Source organism: Crotalus tigris, unplaced genomic scaffold (genome assembly GCF_016545835.1).
Source record: "Crotalus tigris isolate CLP2741 ecotype Arizona unplaced genomic scaffold, ASM1654583v1 scf7180000017742.2353718, whole genome shotgun sequence".
Taxonomy (NCBI): domain Eukaryota; kingdom Metazoa; phylum Chordata; class Lepidosauria; order Squamata; family Viperidae; genus Crotalus; species Crotalus tigris.
This window is the reverse complement of record NW_024096609.1, coordinates 1,083,091-1,104,899: the sequence shown is the minus strand read 5'-3', so window position 1 is coordinate 1,104,899 and position 21,809 is coordinate 1,083,091. Positions and strand designations below refer to the sequence as shown.

General features: G+C 33.9%; 1 protein-coding gene across 2 annotated transcripts in view; it reads left to right on the top strand.

Moving 5' to 3' along the window:
• LOC120306619 (protoheme IX farnesyltransferase, mitochondrial) overlaps nt 1-21,809 on the top strand; it is a 123,032-nt gene that overhangs the window by 66,768 nt on the left and 34,455 nt on the right. For both annotated transcript variants that reach the window (XM_039340206.1, XM_039340205.1), the window contains one exon: nt 7,118-7,188. In XM_039340206.1, coding sequence (XP_039196140.1) covers nt 7,118-7,188 — 71 coding nt within the window. The remainder of the gene's footprint in view (nt 1-7,117; nt 7,189-21,809) is intronic.

The window sequence follows — 21,809 nt, the reverse complement described above, 5'->3', positions numbered from 1 at the left end:
TATACTAAACAGTATTATAGTATAAATGAGTGTTGATTTTTGTGGTATGTGTCTTTAAAGTTGGTCCTTGATCACCTGTTTCTAGCTAAGCTATCTGGAATTTTTCACACAATCATATCACATTAAATAACTTTATTTAAAGAGCATTTTAGTTCTACAAACCTCAACAAGCTTACATAAAAGTAGAACATATAGGTATTAGAAAAGTTATGTATGTTTCAGTGCTGAAATTAGATAAGATTTTAAACCATATAAAAATATTTCTATGCCTTGAGCAATAGCATATATTTTTCTTCATCTAATTTTTCAGTTTAAATTCAATTTAAGCTGTTTAGAATTAACCCACCTAGTTTCTGTGCTTAACAATATGTTTATTGTTTAAAAATAGGAAAAGAAAAACTGTGTGCTCCCTCAGATTACTATAATTCTGCCAGTAAAAATTTTGAAACTTAATCCAAGTGAAAAGCAACACTGGTCATTATTAACATTTAGAGTAGCTTAGAGCAAACATAGAATAAATAAAATGGTCCAACAAATCCAAGGCAGCAATATCTGTTTCTTAAAAACAATAATCAAAGAAAATGCAATCTCACTTTAAAATATTCAGAAAAAATCAATATGGCAAGGAGAGTCTCAAATTATATTTTTAACATATAAGAATTTGGGTGCAGTCCAAATCCACAGTTTAATGGATAATGTTTGACAACTATTCTATATTACTCGGTTTTGAAAAATGTATTTTTGAATGGGTATTCCCCAAAACTATTACAAATACTTTAAAATTGGGGATTCACAATTCTTAGTATCATACAAATGTATACTGAAGTCCACCCTATTAATTCTTTCTACTGTAGTAATGCAAAATGTAGAAAAACAGGGAAAGCAGTGGACAAATAAAGGCAGGAAATGAGGGGAAAGAAAAGGAAATATAGCAAAAACTAACTTATATCAACATCATTTACTGTACACCTTTTGTCCTTGCAAAGCAATTTTGCTTCTATCTCATCCTCACATAAGATACATACATCATGTTTTTTTCTTTAAATTTCTCACCTATTCTTGAACATCTTGTCAACATTATTTCTCTACAATTTTATCCATCATTTCTTTCCTCTCAACCTATTCCACCTTTCCTAGTTTGGTTTTACAAAGCTGACTTTATTATTTTTCTCTAAGTGGTGAAATGTTCTCAGCCTTCCTCCCTCCCTTTCTTTCTTTCTTTCTTTCTTTCTTTCTTTCTTTCTTTCTTTCTTTCTTTCTTTCTTATTTCTTTCCAACTTTCTGTCCATCTTTCTTTCTTTCTCTCACATTCCTTTTTGGGAGGATAGGTGTGTGATCACACACACTTCTTTACTATTACATTTCCTATGCATTCCATTTAGTTCTCTGTGTCTCCTGACTCATCTACTCTGAGGTTTAAATAACAGAGTAGCAAAAAGCATTCTCTTACATATAACCATTTTTGCTACATTCAACAAACATTCATTCCTTATAAGAGGCCAGAGATAAACCACCTTCTCCTTTTTACCAGTATTTGCATGTCTTAAATTTTCTCTACCAGTGTTCCTGTCTTTGGTAAACATTCTATCAAGGTACACAAGTTTAGCAACCTACTCTAGTTTTCATCATTTATAACCAACAGTTTTTCATTCCATTTTCCATGTCACTCATAATTGTCTTAGAGATTTTTTATTAATATGCAGAGCCATTGTTCTTGCTAAATAAAGAACAATGTTTGTTCTATGCTGAAAGAAACCAAGCATCAATTTGCTGAAATCCTTTGCACAGTATTAAGTATGAGTTTTGTTATATTTTGCTGTATCATTAGGATTTCACATAACTTTGAAGGTGCTGTATTTTCTTTATTTATTTTTTAAAAGCCATGCTTTCTTCTTAACCTTCTCAATTGGAAGAATGTTTTGACAAAGTTTTTGCATACTTCATATACTCATCAATTACATGTCACTTTAGAGATACCTCTTATTTTTATGTTTGAATACAAGTGTTAAAGGCAGAATATTCAATAATGCAAACTATTTGAATTAGAGGCGTGTTTCAGTATCTAACAGGAGATACTATCTTATCTGTTAAAGGAATGGAGCAAACCCTCTCATATAGCCTCTCATCCTCCAAAATGTTTCTTAAAGAGAAAAGCTTTGTGAATGTTACTTCATTGTATGACTGACTTAGCCTACTCACATGTAAACTAATTCCAAGCTTGTCCCCATAAGCATATAGTGCATATGCTTGTTAATACAACTAGCATATGCACTAGACTATAACTAGAACTATTTCATTTAAATCATTTATACATAATGTTATACATTTGGGGTAAGAACTACAGCAAAGCTTTAACATTTAATTGGAAAAATGTTGAATTAATATTTTACCAAATTGGCCAGGGACAGAATAGTTTCCTTCTATTTGAGAAGATCAAATAATTGCAGATTTTTGTGTAAATATTGTAAACAGACTGTGGCTATTTAGTTTTTAGTGCAAGTTAAAGCCTAAGCAACCTACAATCTATGGTGTTTTATTTCATTTTAGCATACCTTAGATCAGGGGTGCGAAAACTTGAGTTTTCAAAATTATAGTGTATATGCATAATTCATTGCCATTATTTCAAACTTTTGTAACAGGTATGAGAATATATCAGAAGCATTCTAGGGGTGCGGCGTATAGAAAAGGTTGGGAGCCGCTGCCTTAGATGTATGTTGAACTTGTTTTTAATTAGATGCTAATTTGAAGAGGAAAATTATGAAGAGATTTGTAAATAGCAAATTAGTTGCATTGAATATGTTTTTAGCTGTCCAAAAGTTTCAAAAAAGACCTACTTCTAACCCCATTGGTTCTGCTTTATGTTCACATCTTGACGACAGACAGGTGTTAGGTGCAGTTTCTGAAATCAAACATTCTCTACTATTCCTACTCCCAAAAGACTTCTGAGATTTTCCTTTGATGAACAAGTATAGATTTTCCTTTGATGAACTAGTATATTTTCAAGATTTGCTCAGGCTGTGTTATAGACTTTTGTTTCTCATAATGATTAGTTAAAACACAAAAATAATCTTAAAAATATGTAGGCAGAAAGTGATCTTAAGGTGATCTTAATGCTATTAAAAATAATAAAAAAATAAGTAGGATCTCCTTCAAATCCTAGTCACTTTACAGTATGCAGGATGAATTTCATACAAGATGCTAATCCATTTAGCACAGCAAACATGTGCTATCTATATATTTTATCAAAAGCTTCAGTATCTAATGACAAAATTGCAAATAAATTTTTATTTTTATTGAAGTAGTAAATATACAGCTAATCTAATATTATCTGTTGCTTGCCTAGTTTTCATAAGCTCTGCTTATAAAATGTATCTGCTTGATAATTCTTAATAATGAATGATATCACTTACTATAATCAAGTTGATAGCTATTAATTCGTGATTGTTGTTAAATTCTTTCATCAACATTAATCAGTGAAATTGGACAATAATTAGTACATAGAGTACCTTTACCTGATTCTGGTATAATTGCAGTATAAACCTGATTAAATGCGTCTGATGATATCCCCTTATCAAGTATCTCAATATTTAATTTTTTAAGGGAAGCAACTTCTTAGACTTATCCAGGTCAACAAAAAGAAGTAAGAATCTTTCACTGCATAGTTTGTCCAAATTAATAATTATTTTTTATGAAGAAGCAAGGAAAAATGTATTAAATGCATTACTTCAATGATCTTGGATGTTTCAATAAAATTATCATTCTCTTTGTGAATTTAAACTGTTGCTGTTTTATGCCTAATGTTCTGACAACAAATTTTCAGTGATAGCTAATAATTCTATTTTTCCCATTCATAATGCACTTTTTCCTTTTTTGTTTGTGAAAAGCCATTTCCTGTAAGTAAAAATTATGCATGAATATATTTGAAAATGAAAACATGTTGTTTCCAACATGTTCACTCTATGTGTTATTTCAAAGAAACTATTGCCAAAATAGGATTTCAGAATGGGTATAAGCAATAAATGGAATAAATTTTATAATTGCCGCATAAGCCCTTCATTTTCTGATTGACAGTTCCTTAGTTTTTCATAATCATTCTCCTGCAGTTTTTGACCATATCTCTGACTCTATAACTTTATTAGACAAGGATAAGATTTTGTTCTCATGTCAGAATACAGCATTGTCTAATGAGTTAATGGAAGATCCAAAACAAAGAGAGTATTCACACAATACTTAGTTAAATACAGAATTCTGTAGGTTGTGCATCCTTTGAAAACGATGTGGAAGAAGGCCTTTATAATATGCCAGAGTGTTATTGCTGCATCTCTAGCAGCATTTTTTTTTTCAAATTTGCACAGAATTCTGAAAATAAAATGACCTTTCTTAATTAAATGAGTGCTGAAGTTGGGCATTCCAGATTCCAAAACATGTTTACCAAATCATGTTCAAAGGATGCATAGCCATATAAAAATCAATATTACAATAATACATTAACTTTAAACTATAATTATATAGTATCATAGAACATAGAGCCGTGGTGGCGAACCTATGGCAGGCGTGCCACAGGTGGCACACAGAGCCATCTCTGTGGGTATGTGTGCCGTCGCCCCAGTCCTAGGCCTTCAGCTAGGCTTAATTAAAAAAAACGTTTCACTTTAGGCCTCCGCTGCTGTGTGCAAAAAGAATCAATCAATTTCAACTTCTTGCGGGAAAAAAAGATCTCACAAAGGTTGGAATTGATTTATTGAACTTTTTAGTCCCACCCAGTCTGCCGTTACCACCGCAGCCATGCCCACCCAATTGGCCATGCTCACCTGGCACCCAATGATACATAAGTGGGTTTTGGGTTGCAGTTTGGGCACTTGGTGTCTAAAAGGTTCGCCATCACTGACATTGAGCATTAGTTTTTCAGTAGCTCTTTTTTGTAAAAGCTGTACATTACAACTTCATTCTTTCATCTGTATATCTTTTTCTCTTTCTCTACTTCACTGAAAAGATATATATTACTGTCTTTTTAGAATGACTTATCAAATACATTTAATAGCCACTAAAAGAGAAAATTGTGGCAGTGTCTTAAGTTGTCCCATAACAGATTTGTGAGTCATGACCTATCAGCTGAAAACCACTGAGCAAGAGAGCTCTTTAATCTGTGCTCTAAATCTGATTGATATTCAAGCATCAGTTTTATATTTGTATGTAAAATCTGACATTTTCACACAGTCCTAATTCTTTCATAAACATGGTAAGTGAAGGCCAGTCCAAAAGAAAACTGATGAGAAACATATGATTGTTCCTAACATTAAACAATAAAATAGCAGTTGACCTCACACTTTTAGAACCACAAAATGTAATTAGGTTGTCAATTCAATGAAAGCTATGTAATGGGAATGATCTTTAACAGAAATTTACCCACAAGTCATATTTAATGTGGTTTTTCTCAACATCATGATTTAAATATTTATTTTTTCTGATTTCAAAAGTTCTGTATGCTCTTAATGTCACTGCCTATTTATGAGAGTTAATGGTGCTCTATCACTGTAGATTTAATTCTCTCTGCATCATCCTGCTGTTAAATTTGCCAGAATTGTAGGAAAGGTAATATTCTGCTTCAGTCAAATGAAATGATGCATTCAGACTTCCTGAGGAAACAGTTTTGTAAGCAGCTAAAATATTTATTTATCCAGGTTTTACCTTACAGGTTTTTTTTAATTTGCTAAAACAAGCAAAACTATCAAATCTCTAATGATATAATCTAAAACCAAGTCTAACCCCCTGCTTGTAAAAACATAAAAAAGATGTGCTGGATTAGACTTATACCCATTTAATTTAACATTTTTTTCCCATAGTGGTCAACAAAATGCTTCTATAAGAGCACAATCCTTCTTTGAAGACAGGATTATTCTCAAAACATATGGTGTTTAAAAGCATCCTTACTGAAGCTAAAAACAAAACAATGCGACTTGAACCATTGATAGCCAAATCTATGTGAATTCTTTATTTAATGGTTATGGACACGTTTTCTTTGCAAAATGGATTCACAGGTTTACCATGTTTACCCAAAAGTAAGAGCTACCCCAAAAAGAAGCCCTAGCTTGATTTTTTTGGGGGGTGGGCCTAATGTAAGCCTTACCCCAAAAATAAGCCCTAGTTTTGGGGCAAGGCACACACCTAAAAAACAAGTTGGAGTGGGGGGTGGAGCTACCCCATATGCCCTGCACCATCTTACCGTTGCAGCCAGACCTATCATGAATCAACATCTGCCTCACCTCGCTAGCTCACTTCTTCTGCGGTGCCCCCCCCCCCCCAGCCTGCATTTTGCAATCAGAGACCTTCTGGAAAGGCCTCTGCAGCCGAGAATGGAGCTATGGATTTCCGTAGCTCGATTCTTGGCTGCAGAGACCTTTCCAGAAGGCCTCTGACAGTGAAATGAGACTAGGGAACGCCACATTTGTCAGGCAAGCACTCCATTCTCAGCTGCAGAGGCATTTCCTTTGGCCACAGAAGTGGGCCGGCTGGGTGGGGCTCTTGGTGTCGCTGCTGTTAGGTGAGACCATGGAAAAGACCTCTGGAAAGTAAAATCTGGTGCCTCTTTTGGAGGCCAAAAAAAAAAAAAGACTGGGTCTTATTTTCAGAGAAACACGGTATATGGTTGAGCTGCCATGTTAACCCATCTGACTGGACTGGAAAAGGAGTCCAGTCAGTAATAGCAGTAGCATTTGCTAGAATTGACTGACTCTTGATTGGGTCAAAGGCCTCCAATTTTGATGATCTTAAATTGTTATAATGTTAATCTTTAAAACAAAGTATTTGCAATTAACAATGATTGTGCAGTTTTATTTAAAAAATTAGGAAAAAGAAAGAAAGGTGTTTTTATGGAAGTATTGCCAGACTTGTCAAAAGCTCTGAGGGGAATGGATTTTGGGCACATATTTTTCAAAGTTTTTGTTCATGCACTTCTCCTGCCCTTTAAGGAAATGTTGGAAAAGTTAATGTAAAATAAAATTGCACTATTTCAGTTGTACTTTGAAAAAGTTTTGCATTAAGACCAAGCAGCTGCACAAATAATTCATACAGTTCAAATGCATCTCTTAAAGTTATTTTCTTTTTTTTTCTTTTGTAGTTCTTTGAGGTTCCATTTGATGCAAATATGAATAGGACAAAAAACAGACCTCTAGTACAAGGACAGATCAGGTAAGGTTGCACATCTGCTTTCTTTAAGCAGAAATGAATCTCGTTGTATTTCCCCTATTTTCAATCTTTCTTTGTGCTTAGTTAAATAAAGAATAAAAAGAAATGGAAAGAAAATGTTTTGAATGCTTTGATGATTCTGACATTTATAATGCCATCCAAAAAATTTATCAACTTGCCTTCATGATATTTATATATTGTATAAGGACCATTAGAGAAATGTGTATTAAGAGTTACAGACTTCAACATTTTTGTATAAAAATAAACAAACATTAGAATCAAAATGCTGATCCTACTAGGTCCGGGGTAGGCAACCGTGGACTTCAACTCCCAGCTGGTTCAGGAATTCTGGGAGTTGAAGTCCACGAGTCATAAAAGAGCCAAGGTTGCCTACCCCTGTACTAGGTCTTGTAAATTTCCAGAAAAATTAAACTATGGATCTCTTGTATTAATTCTTAAAAGAAACTTACCTTGCCTATCACAAGTAAATAGGCTAATACTTTTTAAATATTTGGGATAGAAACCACATAATACCTGATCACTGGTTTATGATATTCTACTAGAATGAAAGCACAATAAGTTTTCTATTGCCAGCAACATAAACACTGGGGATTTACATTATTAGAATGATTCAGGAGCCATGGCAGTTTAAATAATATATCATTGTGATTCCCATGAATTAATGGTAACATTTTGGGGCCAAAATGTATGCATACATAATTATTCAAAAATTACACGTTCACAAAACATATTAATATTATGGACAATGATGTTCCAGTTCGGCCTACCAACTCTTAAAAAAATATTCTGCCTGTTTCTTTGGGAAAAAAACAAATGTTTGCTTTTTGCTTCCTAAGGTTCTAGCACAACAGTGTTATCTAATAGCTCATGTGATATAAAGAAATACAAAGTTTTAATCTTATCTCAGACACTATAAAATGTAACATTCAGTGGCTGATTTACAATGGGAATTGATCTTATTGAAATATTTGGAGACCTAATTTCTGTGAGAGAACATAATATTTCCTTACTGTAATATATTCAAATCAAGGTGTGACAAGACAGTGTTAACTTTTAATGTGTCGGTATGAATAATTTTAAATCAAATTTGTAGCAGCTTTTATGCTATTTTAATTTTTGATGTTCATTTATGATGAAAAAAATCTGTTTACAGCAAGAGTTTATTCTAAGGTATTATTATTATTATCAGGGAGGGAAAACACTGTTGTAATATGTTGTTCAAAGAAGCTATTACAGAAACACAAATAATCAGATGAGGACAAATATAAAAAGAGGTATAGTATCCCGATGTGCCAAAAAGCAAGTTAATCCTTCCATTCTCTTGATTTATCATTGAAGTAGCAGCCAAATCACAGCCATATTGCAGCATTTAGAACTAGCTGAGACCATTCTATTTCCTACAACTGCTGGACATGTTAGTCCTGCATTCTTTTGGGTCTTTGGTACTCTCTGAACTTGGTGGTTTTCTTGCAGACATTTTATTACCAAATTGGGTAGCATCCTCATACACTGTATGACCTAACATCTTAACACTGATGATGTTACCTAGTTTGGTAATGAAATGTCTGCAAGAAAACCACTAAGCTCAGAGAGCACCAGGGAACCCACAGTTTAACACTGAGCTAGCTACAGATATTCTCTTCTATTGCTCTTCTTGCCTCAAATCGTAATTGTGTCATTTTATGCATGCATGTTACATTTCATGATAGAGTACTTTTTAAACTTTCCATTTAAAATATTACAACTCTGCAAATGAAGTGTGACTTCTGTGAAAAAACTTAGATGACTGAATGTATATCATAACTTTCTCATTTCTTTATCTAAAGACCTTGAGAGTGTGCTGCTAAATACTATATATGATATATAGTTATCCTTCTATAAATAGTTGCAATACTTTTTTGCCAATATTTAACAAAAATAATTCTTAAATATGCCTCATCTTTTGTGCATACACTTTTCTCTGTATATACATATAAATAAAAAGGCAAGGTCCCATGAGGCTTCTGTTTGAACATAAAACAACCTTGATTTCTACTTGTGTGTCTGTTCAGTTTCTTAAAGGATTCAGTTCCAAGTTCTAGGGGGAATGGAGAATGCTGCACCTTATTTGCAAACTTTAAACTAAAGCCCTTATTCATAAACTATTCAACAAACAATTTTCAGATAGCATTTCCATGATTTGTGCCAAGGATTATTTATAACAAAATTATGTTTTCCTTTAGGCATCTGTGAACAGTTGGTCCTATTTATTTCTGTGTTTTATCCATCATCTTTGGAGGATTGAAGAAAAGTGATGGATGAAATTACATGAAAATTGAAACAAAATAGTAAAGCAAGCCCTGGGGTAAACTCACCCTCACTGTAAATAGAGTACTTTAGTAAACTTGTTCTGATTTGTTCTGTGAGGTGGTGCTAATTATAGATTTCTAACTTCAGTTAATTTTATTTTAAAAACATCATGAGGAAAATTTTAATGAGAACATCTGTTGAACACACAGTAAGCCAAAAATTGAGCCCAGCCAAAATTCAGTGAAATGGATCTATACCTTTCGCTCTAGTCTTTCAGTTTGGTTAAGTAACTATATATGAAGTAAAACTCCTCCTTTCTCATTCCCAGATAAAATTAAAGGTTTTTTTTTTTCTGATCTGAATTACATTCACAGTAATTCCACATAGGCAATCCAGTGCTTACATGTATTTCCCATAGAAAAATGCTCTAAAATACATTAAGGGACAGAGCTCTCAATCACTTAAGCACATATATAAAATGCCTTTTTCCTCACATAATTATTTAGGTGAAATTGGAAAGATTTGAAAGAAACACCATTTGGCCAAAATCATATTTAAAAAATTGAAACTATATACTGTATTTAAATTGTCCTCTTTGCCCTGTTTGTTGTAATCATTGCGGGGGGGGGGGGGGAGTGTCCCAAGCAATTACTCATCCATCCATGTATAGCCAGTTTAATGCTCTTTAAAATGTCACATAGCTTTAAATGATAAGTTCCTATAGATTTCATGTCTATGTGCTATCAACTGCCACTATTTCTTCAGCTGGCCAAAAGTATGCCTAGCATGAGATCCATCTTATTGTGGGGTGTTGTTCTAATGTTTGAAACTTCCATTTATTATTATTGTTGTTGTTGTTGTTATATTTTCTTCTATAGTTCAACACTGGAGGCAAATCAAAACTACATAGAGATAGTTGTATTTGAAAAATTGGTATCGCGTATTCTGGGAATCATTCCAAACGTGTTTGGGGCATGCATAAGGAATTTTGCATGCCTTCAAAGCATTGTTTGGGGGGGGGGGTTGTGTGTGATACATTTGACTTTCATCAAGTTTAATGATGGGCTAGTCTATTCTTGTTCTTTTAGTTTAACTTTTAGATGTTGTAAATACAGAAACAACTACTTACAGAGAAAATGTTTTGAAGTCTATTAATTTTATATGAATGTGAAATTGTAAAATTGTCACTGATCAAAACACTTTAAGATTCATGAACTTAACACATCATCTTTTGATAGCCTTTATATATGTACACATACATACATACATACATACATACATACATACATACTTGTTGGTGTCTTCAGACCAATAGAGGGAGGGGTTTTCACCATGTAGCCCTGTGAGCAATGCCTCATTTTTCCAATATTTCAACATGCTTGTATGTCTCTCTTCTCTTACATCTATCAAACTTTTTAAAGAAAAATAGTTTGTTTCCATCTGTTCTGATTTTATGTTTGATACATAAATGGATGCATCTTGATTGAATCCATAGATTCTGTTAGATGCCTACTCTCTATTAAATCCATTGGATTTTTAAATTATTTGTGCAGATTATTGTGCATTGTGTTCTCAATCCAGATTCAATTATTATTATTTGTTTATAATAGAGCTATAATGGACCAAACTTTGAAATTATTTTAGATTTAATGTTATTTTACTTTAATCTTATAAGAATCAATAATCTTGTATTAATTATATTTTGCCTTTAAAAGGGTAGCTGCTTGCTTGCTTATTTGTTTGTTTGTTTGTTTGTTTACTTATTTAGTATGAATATAGCTGCCTTTTTGACATACCATGACAAATATTATGCAGAGTAAATACAAGATAACATTGGGCCATTTTTCCCTATCATGGTAAGCTATAATTTGGAAGAGATCTTGTTAATTGTTTCAACCAGAAATTGCCCCAAGGCTGAGGAAATTGTTCAAGTTTTTTATTCTTTCACAGTTTTTGAAATGAGTCAATGCATTATGAGAGTTTTGCCAAAACTCCACTAAATGACATCAAGGAAGCCAGTTGGATATGGCAGTAACAAATGTGATCCTTATGAAAGCATTACACTCCTAATTATTATTAGGATACTAATTCCATCACTTCTGACCAGGTAACAAAGAAACATTTATATTTGATAGGCATATTTTATCCTCAAGTAGTTTTGACAATGTATCATAGAACACCAGATGGATTCGTAGCTGGCTGACCGGCCGTACTCAGCGTGTGGTCCTCAATGGAACCGCATCTACATGGAGGGAAATGTGTAGTGGGGTGCCCCAGGACTCTGTTCCGCGCCCAGTGCTCTTCAACATCTTCATCAGTGATATGGACGAGGGGATAGATGGGGAAATCATCAAATTTGCAGACGACACCAAGCTGGCAGGAATAGCCAACATTCCAAAAGACAGGCTTAAGATACAGGAGAATCTGGACAGATTTGACACTGGGCGCTATCTAACAAAATGAAATTCAATGGTGAAAAAAGTAAGGTTCTACATTTAGGCAAGAAAAACCAAATGTACAGGTATAGTATAGGGGTACCTTACTCAATAATAGTAACTGTGAGAGGGAGCTCGGACTCCTAGTGGACAATCATTTAAATATGAGCCAGCAGTATACTGCAGCTGCCAAAAAAGCCAACACAGTGCTAGGCTGCATTAACAAAGGGATAGAATCAAGATCACGTGAAGTATTAATACCACTTTACAATGCCTTGGTAAGGCCACACTTGGAATACTGCATCCAGTTTTGGTCACCACGATGTAAAAAAGATGTTGAGACTCTAGAAAGAGTACAGAAAAGACCAACAAAGATGATTAGGTGACTGGAGGGTAAAACATATAAGGAATGGTTACTGGAATTGGGTATGTCTAGTTTAACGAAGAGAAGGACGGGGGACATGATAGCAGTCTTCCAATATCTCAGGGGCTGCCACAAAGAAAAGGGAGTCAAGCTATTTTCCAAAGCACTTGAAGGCAGGACAAGAAGCAACGAATGGAAACTAACCAAAGAGAGAAGCAACCTAGAACTAAGGAGAAACTTCCTGACAGATAGAACAATTAACCAGTGGAACAACCTGCCTCCAGAAGCAGTGAATGCTCCAACACTGGAAGTTTTTAAGAAGAGACTGGACAGACATTTGTATGAAATGGTATAGGGTTTCCTGCCTGAGCAGGGGGTTGAACTAGATGACCTCCAAGCTCCCTTCCAACTTTATTATTATTATTATTTGATAGTTTGTTAAAGTAATTCCATTCAGCACCCACTCTCAACTTATCATCTTGGTAAACTTCCTTTACACTCTGCGTATTATCCTCTGATAAACAATGGACTGTGAGTTTGTATGATATGACAAGATTCAAATCTTATCTAAATAAAGTGCAACTGAACTTTCCATTATGTATTTTTCAAACCTTTTTTTTAGACTTTTACCACTGAATTTACATGGTACTTGGAACACACGACTCCCAAGGGATCTCCTATAGACCTACTTATGTTCATTATTATTTTTTTCTTATTGCTTGCCAGGCCTGGTATCTCTTTTAATTTTGCTTGAATTGCTTTTAAAATACCATTATAAAGAAAGGTTTGCTTTCTGTGAAATTATTATTTTGTTCTGCTCTATGGAGACAATTAAATTGTTTGGCATTTGTAGTTTAAATCCCACCTCTACTTTGTAGTTAATTTCTTTGCCTGAATTCCTGATTTGGACTCAGTGTTAAGTTGTTGCTTGTTATTTTTTTATCCTTATCACTCTATCCTCTATGTATTGTTTATAGATTGGCTATACCTATCATAATTGCTTTCTAATAACAGGACCCAGACCACTGCCTCAAAATTCCAAGAGTGTTCATTTGGCTTGAAATAGTTACGACTCCCAATTCTCTGCATAAAGATACTTGAAAAAAAAAAATCTGCTATAACACATCAATTTTTAAAAAATGAAAAAGTCTATACTTTCATGAGTTTTCTCAGCGATAAGAAAATTACAAATGAATAACTTGGGGTGCCAGACTGTTATAAACAGGGATTATTTAAAGTCTGTACATTATTGGTCATAAATGTTTTCATAAGGTTAATTTGCTATATTTATTCTTCATATAAATTCAGATCCTATAGAACCAAAGTAAGCTTTCTTATTTTAGCATTTTCTGCTGTTATCATTCAAATAATCAAAATACACACCTTTATTTTAATGTTATTTTGTCATTACATGATTAATATAACAAAAACATGAGATTGAGATGGCAGATTGGGACTTCCAGTGAGGATTAACAGGAGTCTAGTTCATCTCAGAGTTGCAGAGATGACATCACAGCTTGATTGGCACCCAGCAGCCAGCACTAGATGCCAAAAGTCCTCCAGAGGAAGCATGAAATTAACTAATTTATGTTTACCTGAATTGTATACAATTCCATAAACCTCCCTATGTTGTCTAATAGCACAAATCAAGGATGTCCAACAAATATCAAAAAACAAGACTGAAAGTGGACATCCTTGCCTAATTTCTTTAAATAATGGAAGTAGCAGAAAACAAATGATTAATCTTCATTTTAGATGTGGGAAACTCATATATTATCTTCGTTTATTTTATAAATTTGAAAGGGAATCCAAACTTGTTCAACAGATCAAACATACACTGTCTTATATTTCATCAAAGGCTTTTCAATGTCTAATGACAGGATTACAAATTGGTTGTCATTTTATTCAATTTTTTTAAATCTGCAGTTAACCTAATATTGTCTGTAGCTTCCCTAGTTTTTATAAACCAGCTTGATTGTTCTTAATAATTAGTGGTAACACTTGTTATAATCTGTTTGCTAGCATTGCTAAGATCTTTGTGTCAAGATTAATCAATTAGATTAGTTGATATAAAAAATGGCAAAATTGACAAAAAAAAATTGATTAGAGAAAGACAATGATTAATTTTAATAATGGTTGGATGGCCCTTTTGGATATTCTGCGTGAAACTGGAAAAAATGAAATTATGATGTATGGGTTTGATGATTAGAAAAAATAGATAATAGAAAAAATGAAAGCTATGTTGTAGTTAATGTAAATTTATACTTAGATCTGCTGTAAAAGAAAATCACATGTTGTTTCTTTGTATTCCTTTTTCTGCACTTTCGGCTTTGCCTTCTTTTATTCTTTACTTTTTTCCTCCTTTCTATCAAATTACTAGTTTTGTCTTTCTAGACCAAATAAAAGAGGTGGTGGAGTTGCTCTCTATATAAGAAATAACTACATCTCTACAGAAATAGAGCACAACAATGATAAAAACTGTCTTGAATGAATTTGGGTCAATATAAAGGGGGGGGGGAATGACATTGCCATAGGTGTATACTACAGACCACCCAACCAAACAGAGGAAATAGATGAACTTTTTGCTAATCAGCTAACTAAGGTATGTAGGAAGCACATCACAATAGTAATGGGGAACTTTAACTACCCTGACATCAACTGGGAGACAAACCCCGCACCAAGTGGAAGATCAAACAGGTTCCTGGCAAACCTAGCAGACAACTTTGTCTCCCAAAAAGTAGAGAAGGGAACTAGGGGATTAGCCATTTTGGATCTAATTCTCACTAACAGAGATGAAATGATAGACGGTGTTGAAGCCATAGGAACCCTGGGAGGAAGTGATCATGCAATATTAGAATTCAACATTATAGAAGCACAAGCAATAGAACCCAGTCAAACTAGAGTCTTGGACTTCAAGAGAGCTAATTTCAATAAACTTAGAGAGGGCTTGGGAAGGATTCCATGGATGAGAATCCTCAAGGGGAAAACAACTCAAGAAGCTTGGGAAATTTTGAAAAATGAGATAATAAAAGCACAGTCTAGCACAATACCAATAAAGAGGAAAAACAACAGCTCTCAAAAGAAACCAGCATGGCTGCATAAAGAACTCTCTGGCCAATTGAAAGATAAAAAGGACAAGTATAGAAAGTGGAAAGAGGGGAACATAACTAAGTCAGAATATCAGCAAATAGCCCAAGCCTGCAAAGATAAAGTGAAGAAAGCCAAGGCTCAAAATGACCAAAGTCAAAAATAACAAAAAAAGCTTCTTTCAACATGTAAAAAACAAGAAAAAAGTGAAGGAAATTCCATTAGTGGGTGGAAGTGGCAAGAAGGTGACAAGCAACAGGGAGAAAGCAGAACTATTTAACTCGTTTTTTGCATCTGTCTTTACACAAAGGGAAAAAAACAGACCAACCTATCAAAAATAGTGCCATAAAAAACAAAATAGAAACACAAGTTAAGATAGGCAAGAAAATGGTAAGTGAGCACCTGTCCAGCCTAGATGAGTTCAAATCGCCAGGACTAGATGGATTACACCCCAAGGTTCTCAAGGAACTGGCAGATGTGATATCGGAGCCACTGAACTATATTTTTCAAAGATCCTGGAACACAGGAGAACTACCAGAGGACTGGAAAAGAGCTGATGTAGTTCCCATCCTCAAAAAAGGAAAAAAAATGGATCCAGGAAATTACAGACTATCAGCCTGACCTCAATACCTGGGAAGATCCTGGAAAAGATAATCAAACAACGAATCAACGAACACCTAGAGGCAAACAAAGTCATTACTAAAAGCCAACATGGGTTTGTCAAAAATAGATCACGCCAGACAAATCTTATTGCATTCTTTGACCAAGTGACAAAATTAGTGGATCAGAGGAATGCTGTGGACATAATTTACTTGGACTTCAGTAAGGCATTTGATAAAGTAGATCACAACCTACTACTTGATAAGATGGAAAAATGGTTCCGATATTATTATTATTATAGTTTTAAAAAAATCTAGTAAAGTTATCTAAAAGAGAAAGACAGATTGAGATGACATGTTAACTCTTCAAACAATTCAAGCACTTCCTGCACCCACCAGCAGCTGCACCAATCCATTAAGGACTATCAGTAATGGCTTTTCTGATATCTGTTATAAAAATTATTATCAAGAACTATGTCCTTAAATCCCTGTCTGCAAGACTTTTGGTTCAAGTATTGACATGGAATCAAACAAGGTAACATCCATAGAAGCCAATCATATTTCCATAATTTAAGTAAAAATACATTACCAAACTGGTAGAAGCTTCTACAACATCCAAGGGCAGCCTACTAACTTAATGGTGAGAAATGGACTATGTGGCATATTCATTCCGCCCTCCAGGAAAAAAAAATGATGGGCTGGAAAATGGTTACTCCTGTTTCCCAGCATCTGCCAAGTGAAGCAAATACCTTCCCTTGACTAATGGAAAAGCCAATTCTGTTCTTTGAAGCACAGTAAGTCTTTTTTCAAACCTAGTTATACTTCTTTCTTACTTTGCCCTTGTATTTTTTTCTTTTCACCAGAACAACATTGAAGAATTCTGTATTTCATTCCTTCACTCTTATCAAGAAAATTGCAAGGACTTGTCTAGGCAATCACCAGGAGTCAATAATGACTTGAAGTCACCAAAAAATAACACTCATCTGACCACAACTTTTAGTATAGAAACATCTCAGTGTTTATTGGCCTTGAACTAAAGACCAATGGAAGTTCTTTTAGGGTAAATCGTCAGATTAACAAACAGCTTAGCCCCTTAGAAAGGTTGAGATAGGGATAAATATATATTTTCTTCTTTAGCTTCAGTATCCCGATTCAAGGATACTTCTGAAAGTAATCCAACTCTTACATATTATAACCTTCTCAATCATATATATTGTTGTCTAATGCTTAATTTTATTTGTGTTTCTGAATAAAAACAGATGCACGAACAAAAGCATGATTATGTGGCATGTAACCTTTTGTATTAAATAATTAATAGCTTTTTCACAGTGCCAAGTACTCATTCTTCATTGGGCATTTCATTGCCAGTGCTGCTTGCATTACATGACAGACGTCTCTTATCATATGAATAATGTCTGCCATTATTATACTAATACAAATGAAACAATCTCAAACACTAAACATCACTTCTTGTTCATTTCAAGTAATTGGGATATTTTTGCACTACCAGATACTTAAGCACAATTCACAGAAAATTTCCAAATGTCACTTGTCTCATAAATATCTGTTTATGAGTAGCTGGCTTTGAACTAAAGCTGCAAATACTTTTCTTTAATTTCATGCTTGATAATGCAGGAAACATTTCTTTTTAAAATGGCATAGTTCTAAAAAGTCAATGCAGCCATGTTCTCTTCAAATGTTTATCCTGGACATTTGTAGTTTTTTATAAAATTAAGTATACCACCCTGCTGGATGTCTTCTGTACGTTTTCTCTTAAAAGTAAAAAGCTGACATTGGCTGAACATGATAAACAAAAAATTTAATAAGGTAGCTTTATAGTTTGACATGTCCAACTATTTGGTGAAAATGTTCCCCTTGCTTTCTAAGTTGTGGGGTACTTATTCGTTTCTCTCATTCAGGTAGTTGCATCACAGTCACTGAAAGCAAAATCCTTGGGCTAGACCATAATTTAGAGGACAGAAAACCCACATTAAAGGGTGGACTAATGGAATATTATAATGCCTACTGTCTGGAGCAGCAGTGGCTATTTATCCTCACAATCTGCAGATTACTTGGTTTATGGACAATACAAGATCTCCTACTCTGCTTCTGTATGTTTTTCTCAGATCAGAATTTATATTTCTGGCGTGTAAATTAGTATTCTGCATTTTTAAAAGAAATTCTGTGCAAGAATAAAACTTGTATGTGCAAAATGGCTTTACTTTAATGTTTGCGGGAGTCATTGTCTATTCAGTGTTTCTCTTGGTTATGCTCTCTGGAAAAGGACTGCTGCAAGTTGGTAGGGACATTCCATTATCAGCAGTTGCATGTGTTAAATAGAAATCCTACGGAAACATTTGACCCTCACGCTTTGTTGCTTTTCAATTCAGCTGTGAGGCCTTTGCCATGGTATTATTTATCAAGGCCTTTAATTGCATGGGGGACAGTTGATAAATTTAAGTGCATTGTGCATCACATCCAGTTAGGAAACATCCCAGATGCTCATGTATAAGCCAGGAGTCATGGTGCATTTGAATAAATAGCCCTCCATCTGCTTCTGAAGACCACTGCTGAGGAGTAATACAGACTCCTAATGGAGTTGTCTTAGCCTACTGTGTCACAACACAGCAGGGGCTAGAGCCTATAGGACAACAATTGTATCCTATAATCGTTTTCATTGTGACCTCCAATCTAAGTAAACTTTTAGGATGTACCATTTTTGCTATTTCAGTTTTCTTGAGAAATAAGGGCAGACAACTTTTTTTTCCTTCAAAAGCAGCCATGACAAAATAGAATCTTAGATTATGGTCTATTGTGATATTCAACTAAAAATTAGTTGTATGGTAGATATGTCAATATAAGATATTTGCTAGTTCATCTGGATAAACAGTAGGAAAGATGTCAGTAGGAAAATGTACACAAATTATTTTTTTTCACCCTGATGAAACTAGTGTGAGATTGTTTATTAAATATTTTCTGCATTTGGGGAGATGGTGAATAGCATGAGAGTCTTTGGACTCTCAGTCAAAATTCTGCCCAGTCCCTACAGTACCATTTATGTGTGAAATAGTTGAACACATGCCTTCCATTGAGGGGCGATTGGGCACTTCTTTGTAAGTGGGCATGGCAGAAAACTAAGAGAAGAGGGAGAAAGGGGTGAGGGAAGAAGTAAGAGAGTAAGGAGATAGTATGTATAAAAGAAATAAAAAGAGAAAAAATGGTGGTCCATTCAAAAAAAGTAAACTATCATTCCATAAGTAAGTAAAGAATTCTGTGTCTCTAAACAATACCTATAATCGTACAATGTTATTGTTCAACAAAGTTTTAATTATTCATAATGTTCCTGTCAATAAAAGGTGTAGAATATATTTCTTGACTCCATATAGCATACTATATTGGAAGAAAAACCAATAAGAGAGGAGATAATCTTAATATAAGAGCCTATTATTATTGGGGTAGTACTGGGGTAGCAAGGTTTTAAACTTAGATAAACATTATAAAACTGCTTGTTTTAAGATTTGCTGGCATAAACTTTTCTGTTACTAGTTTCCAAAAATTTCAAGGGGAAATCCAACATTAGATTTCCCTCTCCTAAATGGAAACCTGTATTTGACATTGGAGAGGAAAATTCAAGGATAATCTCTGTAATATCATACTAGCGATCATATGTTTGCCCTTTATAGTATTAAATAATATGAGTTTTGGCAATTCACTATTAAAGGCATCAATCAAACAAATTTAGGAACACTGATTCTGTGATTTTATAGAAGATCCACTAGTGGTTTTAAAAATCTTACTGGAGTTAGAGATAATGTGCATGAATATGATATGCATGAATATATTTGCTAAGGAAACATTGGCAAGTTAGCATAATAACAGTAGCTGTTACACTAGTAAAACTAAAATCAAGTCAAATCATTTCTTTATAATGGTAAACTATACTAATATACCATGTCATATGTAGCACAATTATAAGTGATGAGTGTTTGAACCAAAAATCTACCTCAGAGACATGAAATGCAACATCAGAGTCTCTCAGAATATAGTTTTACATAACCATTTGTTTCACAGTGATCAGTTTGAAAGTTGATCCAAAGTATCACAACATGTATACTACTGAAAAAATTTCCTTAAGTCCCTTAAAATACATAGCCATTTTTACAAAGAACTAAAAAGTACAAAGAGTTTCTTACCAAGTGTGCTTTTAGGCATCAACCCTCATTCTAATAATATCACTAAAGTCAGTTCCCAATATAATAATTATGAATGTGAAAAGTTCTTGTTTTCAGCCACAAAATTGCTATGTTGTGTGAATCGAGGCACCCCCGGGGGTATGCTGTGGTTTGCAATGAAAGATTGTAGCCTAAGCTTTATGTGTGCCAAAACTCAGAAGAATGTTCACATCAGAAGATGCAGGTCTCTCTACTGAATTCTTAGGCAAGATCTAAAATGCTCTAAATGGCTCCTTGGTGTTTTAATAGTCATTGGGAACTAGAAAGAAGGCAATCTAGGCAAATAATTCTTTCAACATTAAGCAGAAATAAACTGATCTTTTTTTTATTTAAAAAGTTTTATTAATAATTAACAAAATAACCCACCCACCCCCTCCCCCTACCCACCCCCCACTTCCCAGAGCCAAATACAGGGTATTACAAGCATATTAAACATAATCTAATTAAATTTAATGAATATATTAAACATAATCTAATTAAATTTAATAATTTATACAACAATTAAAATCAGACTTAACCCTTAACTCCCTTTAAACCTTAATAACATAGTATATGTAAGCAATTACATATACATATACATTTGTAAGCAATTATTATATAAACAATTATTATAAAAAAATAATACTTATTATTTTTTCTTTTTTAAAGATTTAATCATAAAATAAATGGAACTTTTAGTTCCATATTTAATCTGAATATAATCTATCCATCTTCTCCATACCATAATATATCTTTCTTGTGTATGATCCTTTAAATAAGCAGAAATTTTAGCCATTTCTGCTAAATTAGAAACCTTAAGTGTCCATTCTTCTAATGTAGGCAACGAATCTTTCTTCCAATATTGGAGCAGAAATAAACTCCCCAGTTTTGGCCCAGCGCTAATTCTTTTAAACTCTTTCCCTTCCAACTATTATGTAGACTTGACTCAGCATAACTTCCAAGCCCAGTGAAGACAAGCAGAAATAAACTGATTTTCACTGGGCTTGGAAGTTATGCTGAGTCAAGTCTACATAATAGTTGGAAGGGAAAGAGTTTAAAAGAATTAGCGCTGGGCCAAAACTGGGGAGTTGACCTCCTGACCGCAGATAATGTCAAAGTGCTTCCTACTGCTGTCAAGAAATGTGCAAGAGTACGCCTACAAATCTGAGCAAAAGGAGAATTGACTTTTTGTTATGGAAATAACAAGCAAAAATTTGTATTTCTTAAAAATTGGAAACCAGAAAGCAACTGGATATATATTCTCAAAAATATCAATTTGGTTGGGTTAAATAATAAAATTTGTCTGAGAATAGACTCTCCTTATGGGGCCTATTAAATTTATTTGCATTTGTATTTATGTACATTTGTATACATTTTGTTTTAAGTCAGTCCAACTCTCTGGCACTCTGCTCTGTTTTTAATCTTGGAAGACTTTATCTTACCAACAGTGGCCCGTTATTCAACATGTGCCAAGTAGTTTCAAAAATGACACTACTCAGCAAGTACCATTGCCATTACCAAACTGTCTCAGATGCTAAATGGCTTTCAACTCAAATTCTATTTGCAGTAAGTCACGTAAAAAGTGCATTTCTTCTGTAAATGGTTGAGTTTATTAGGT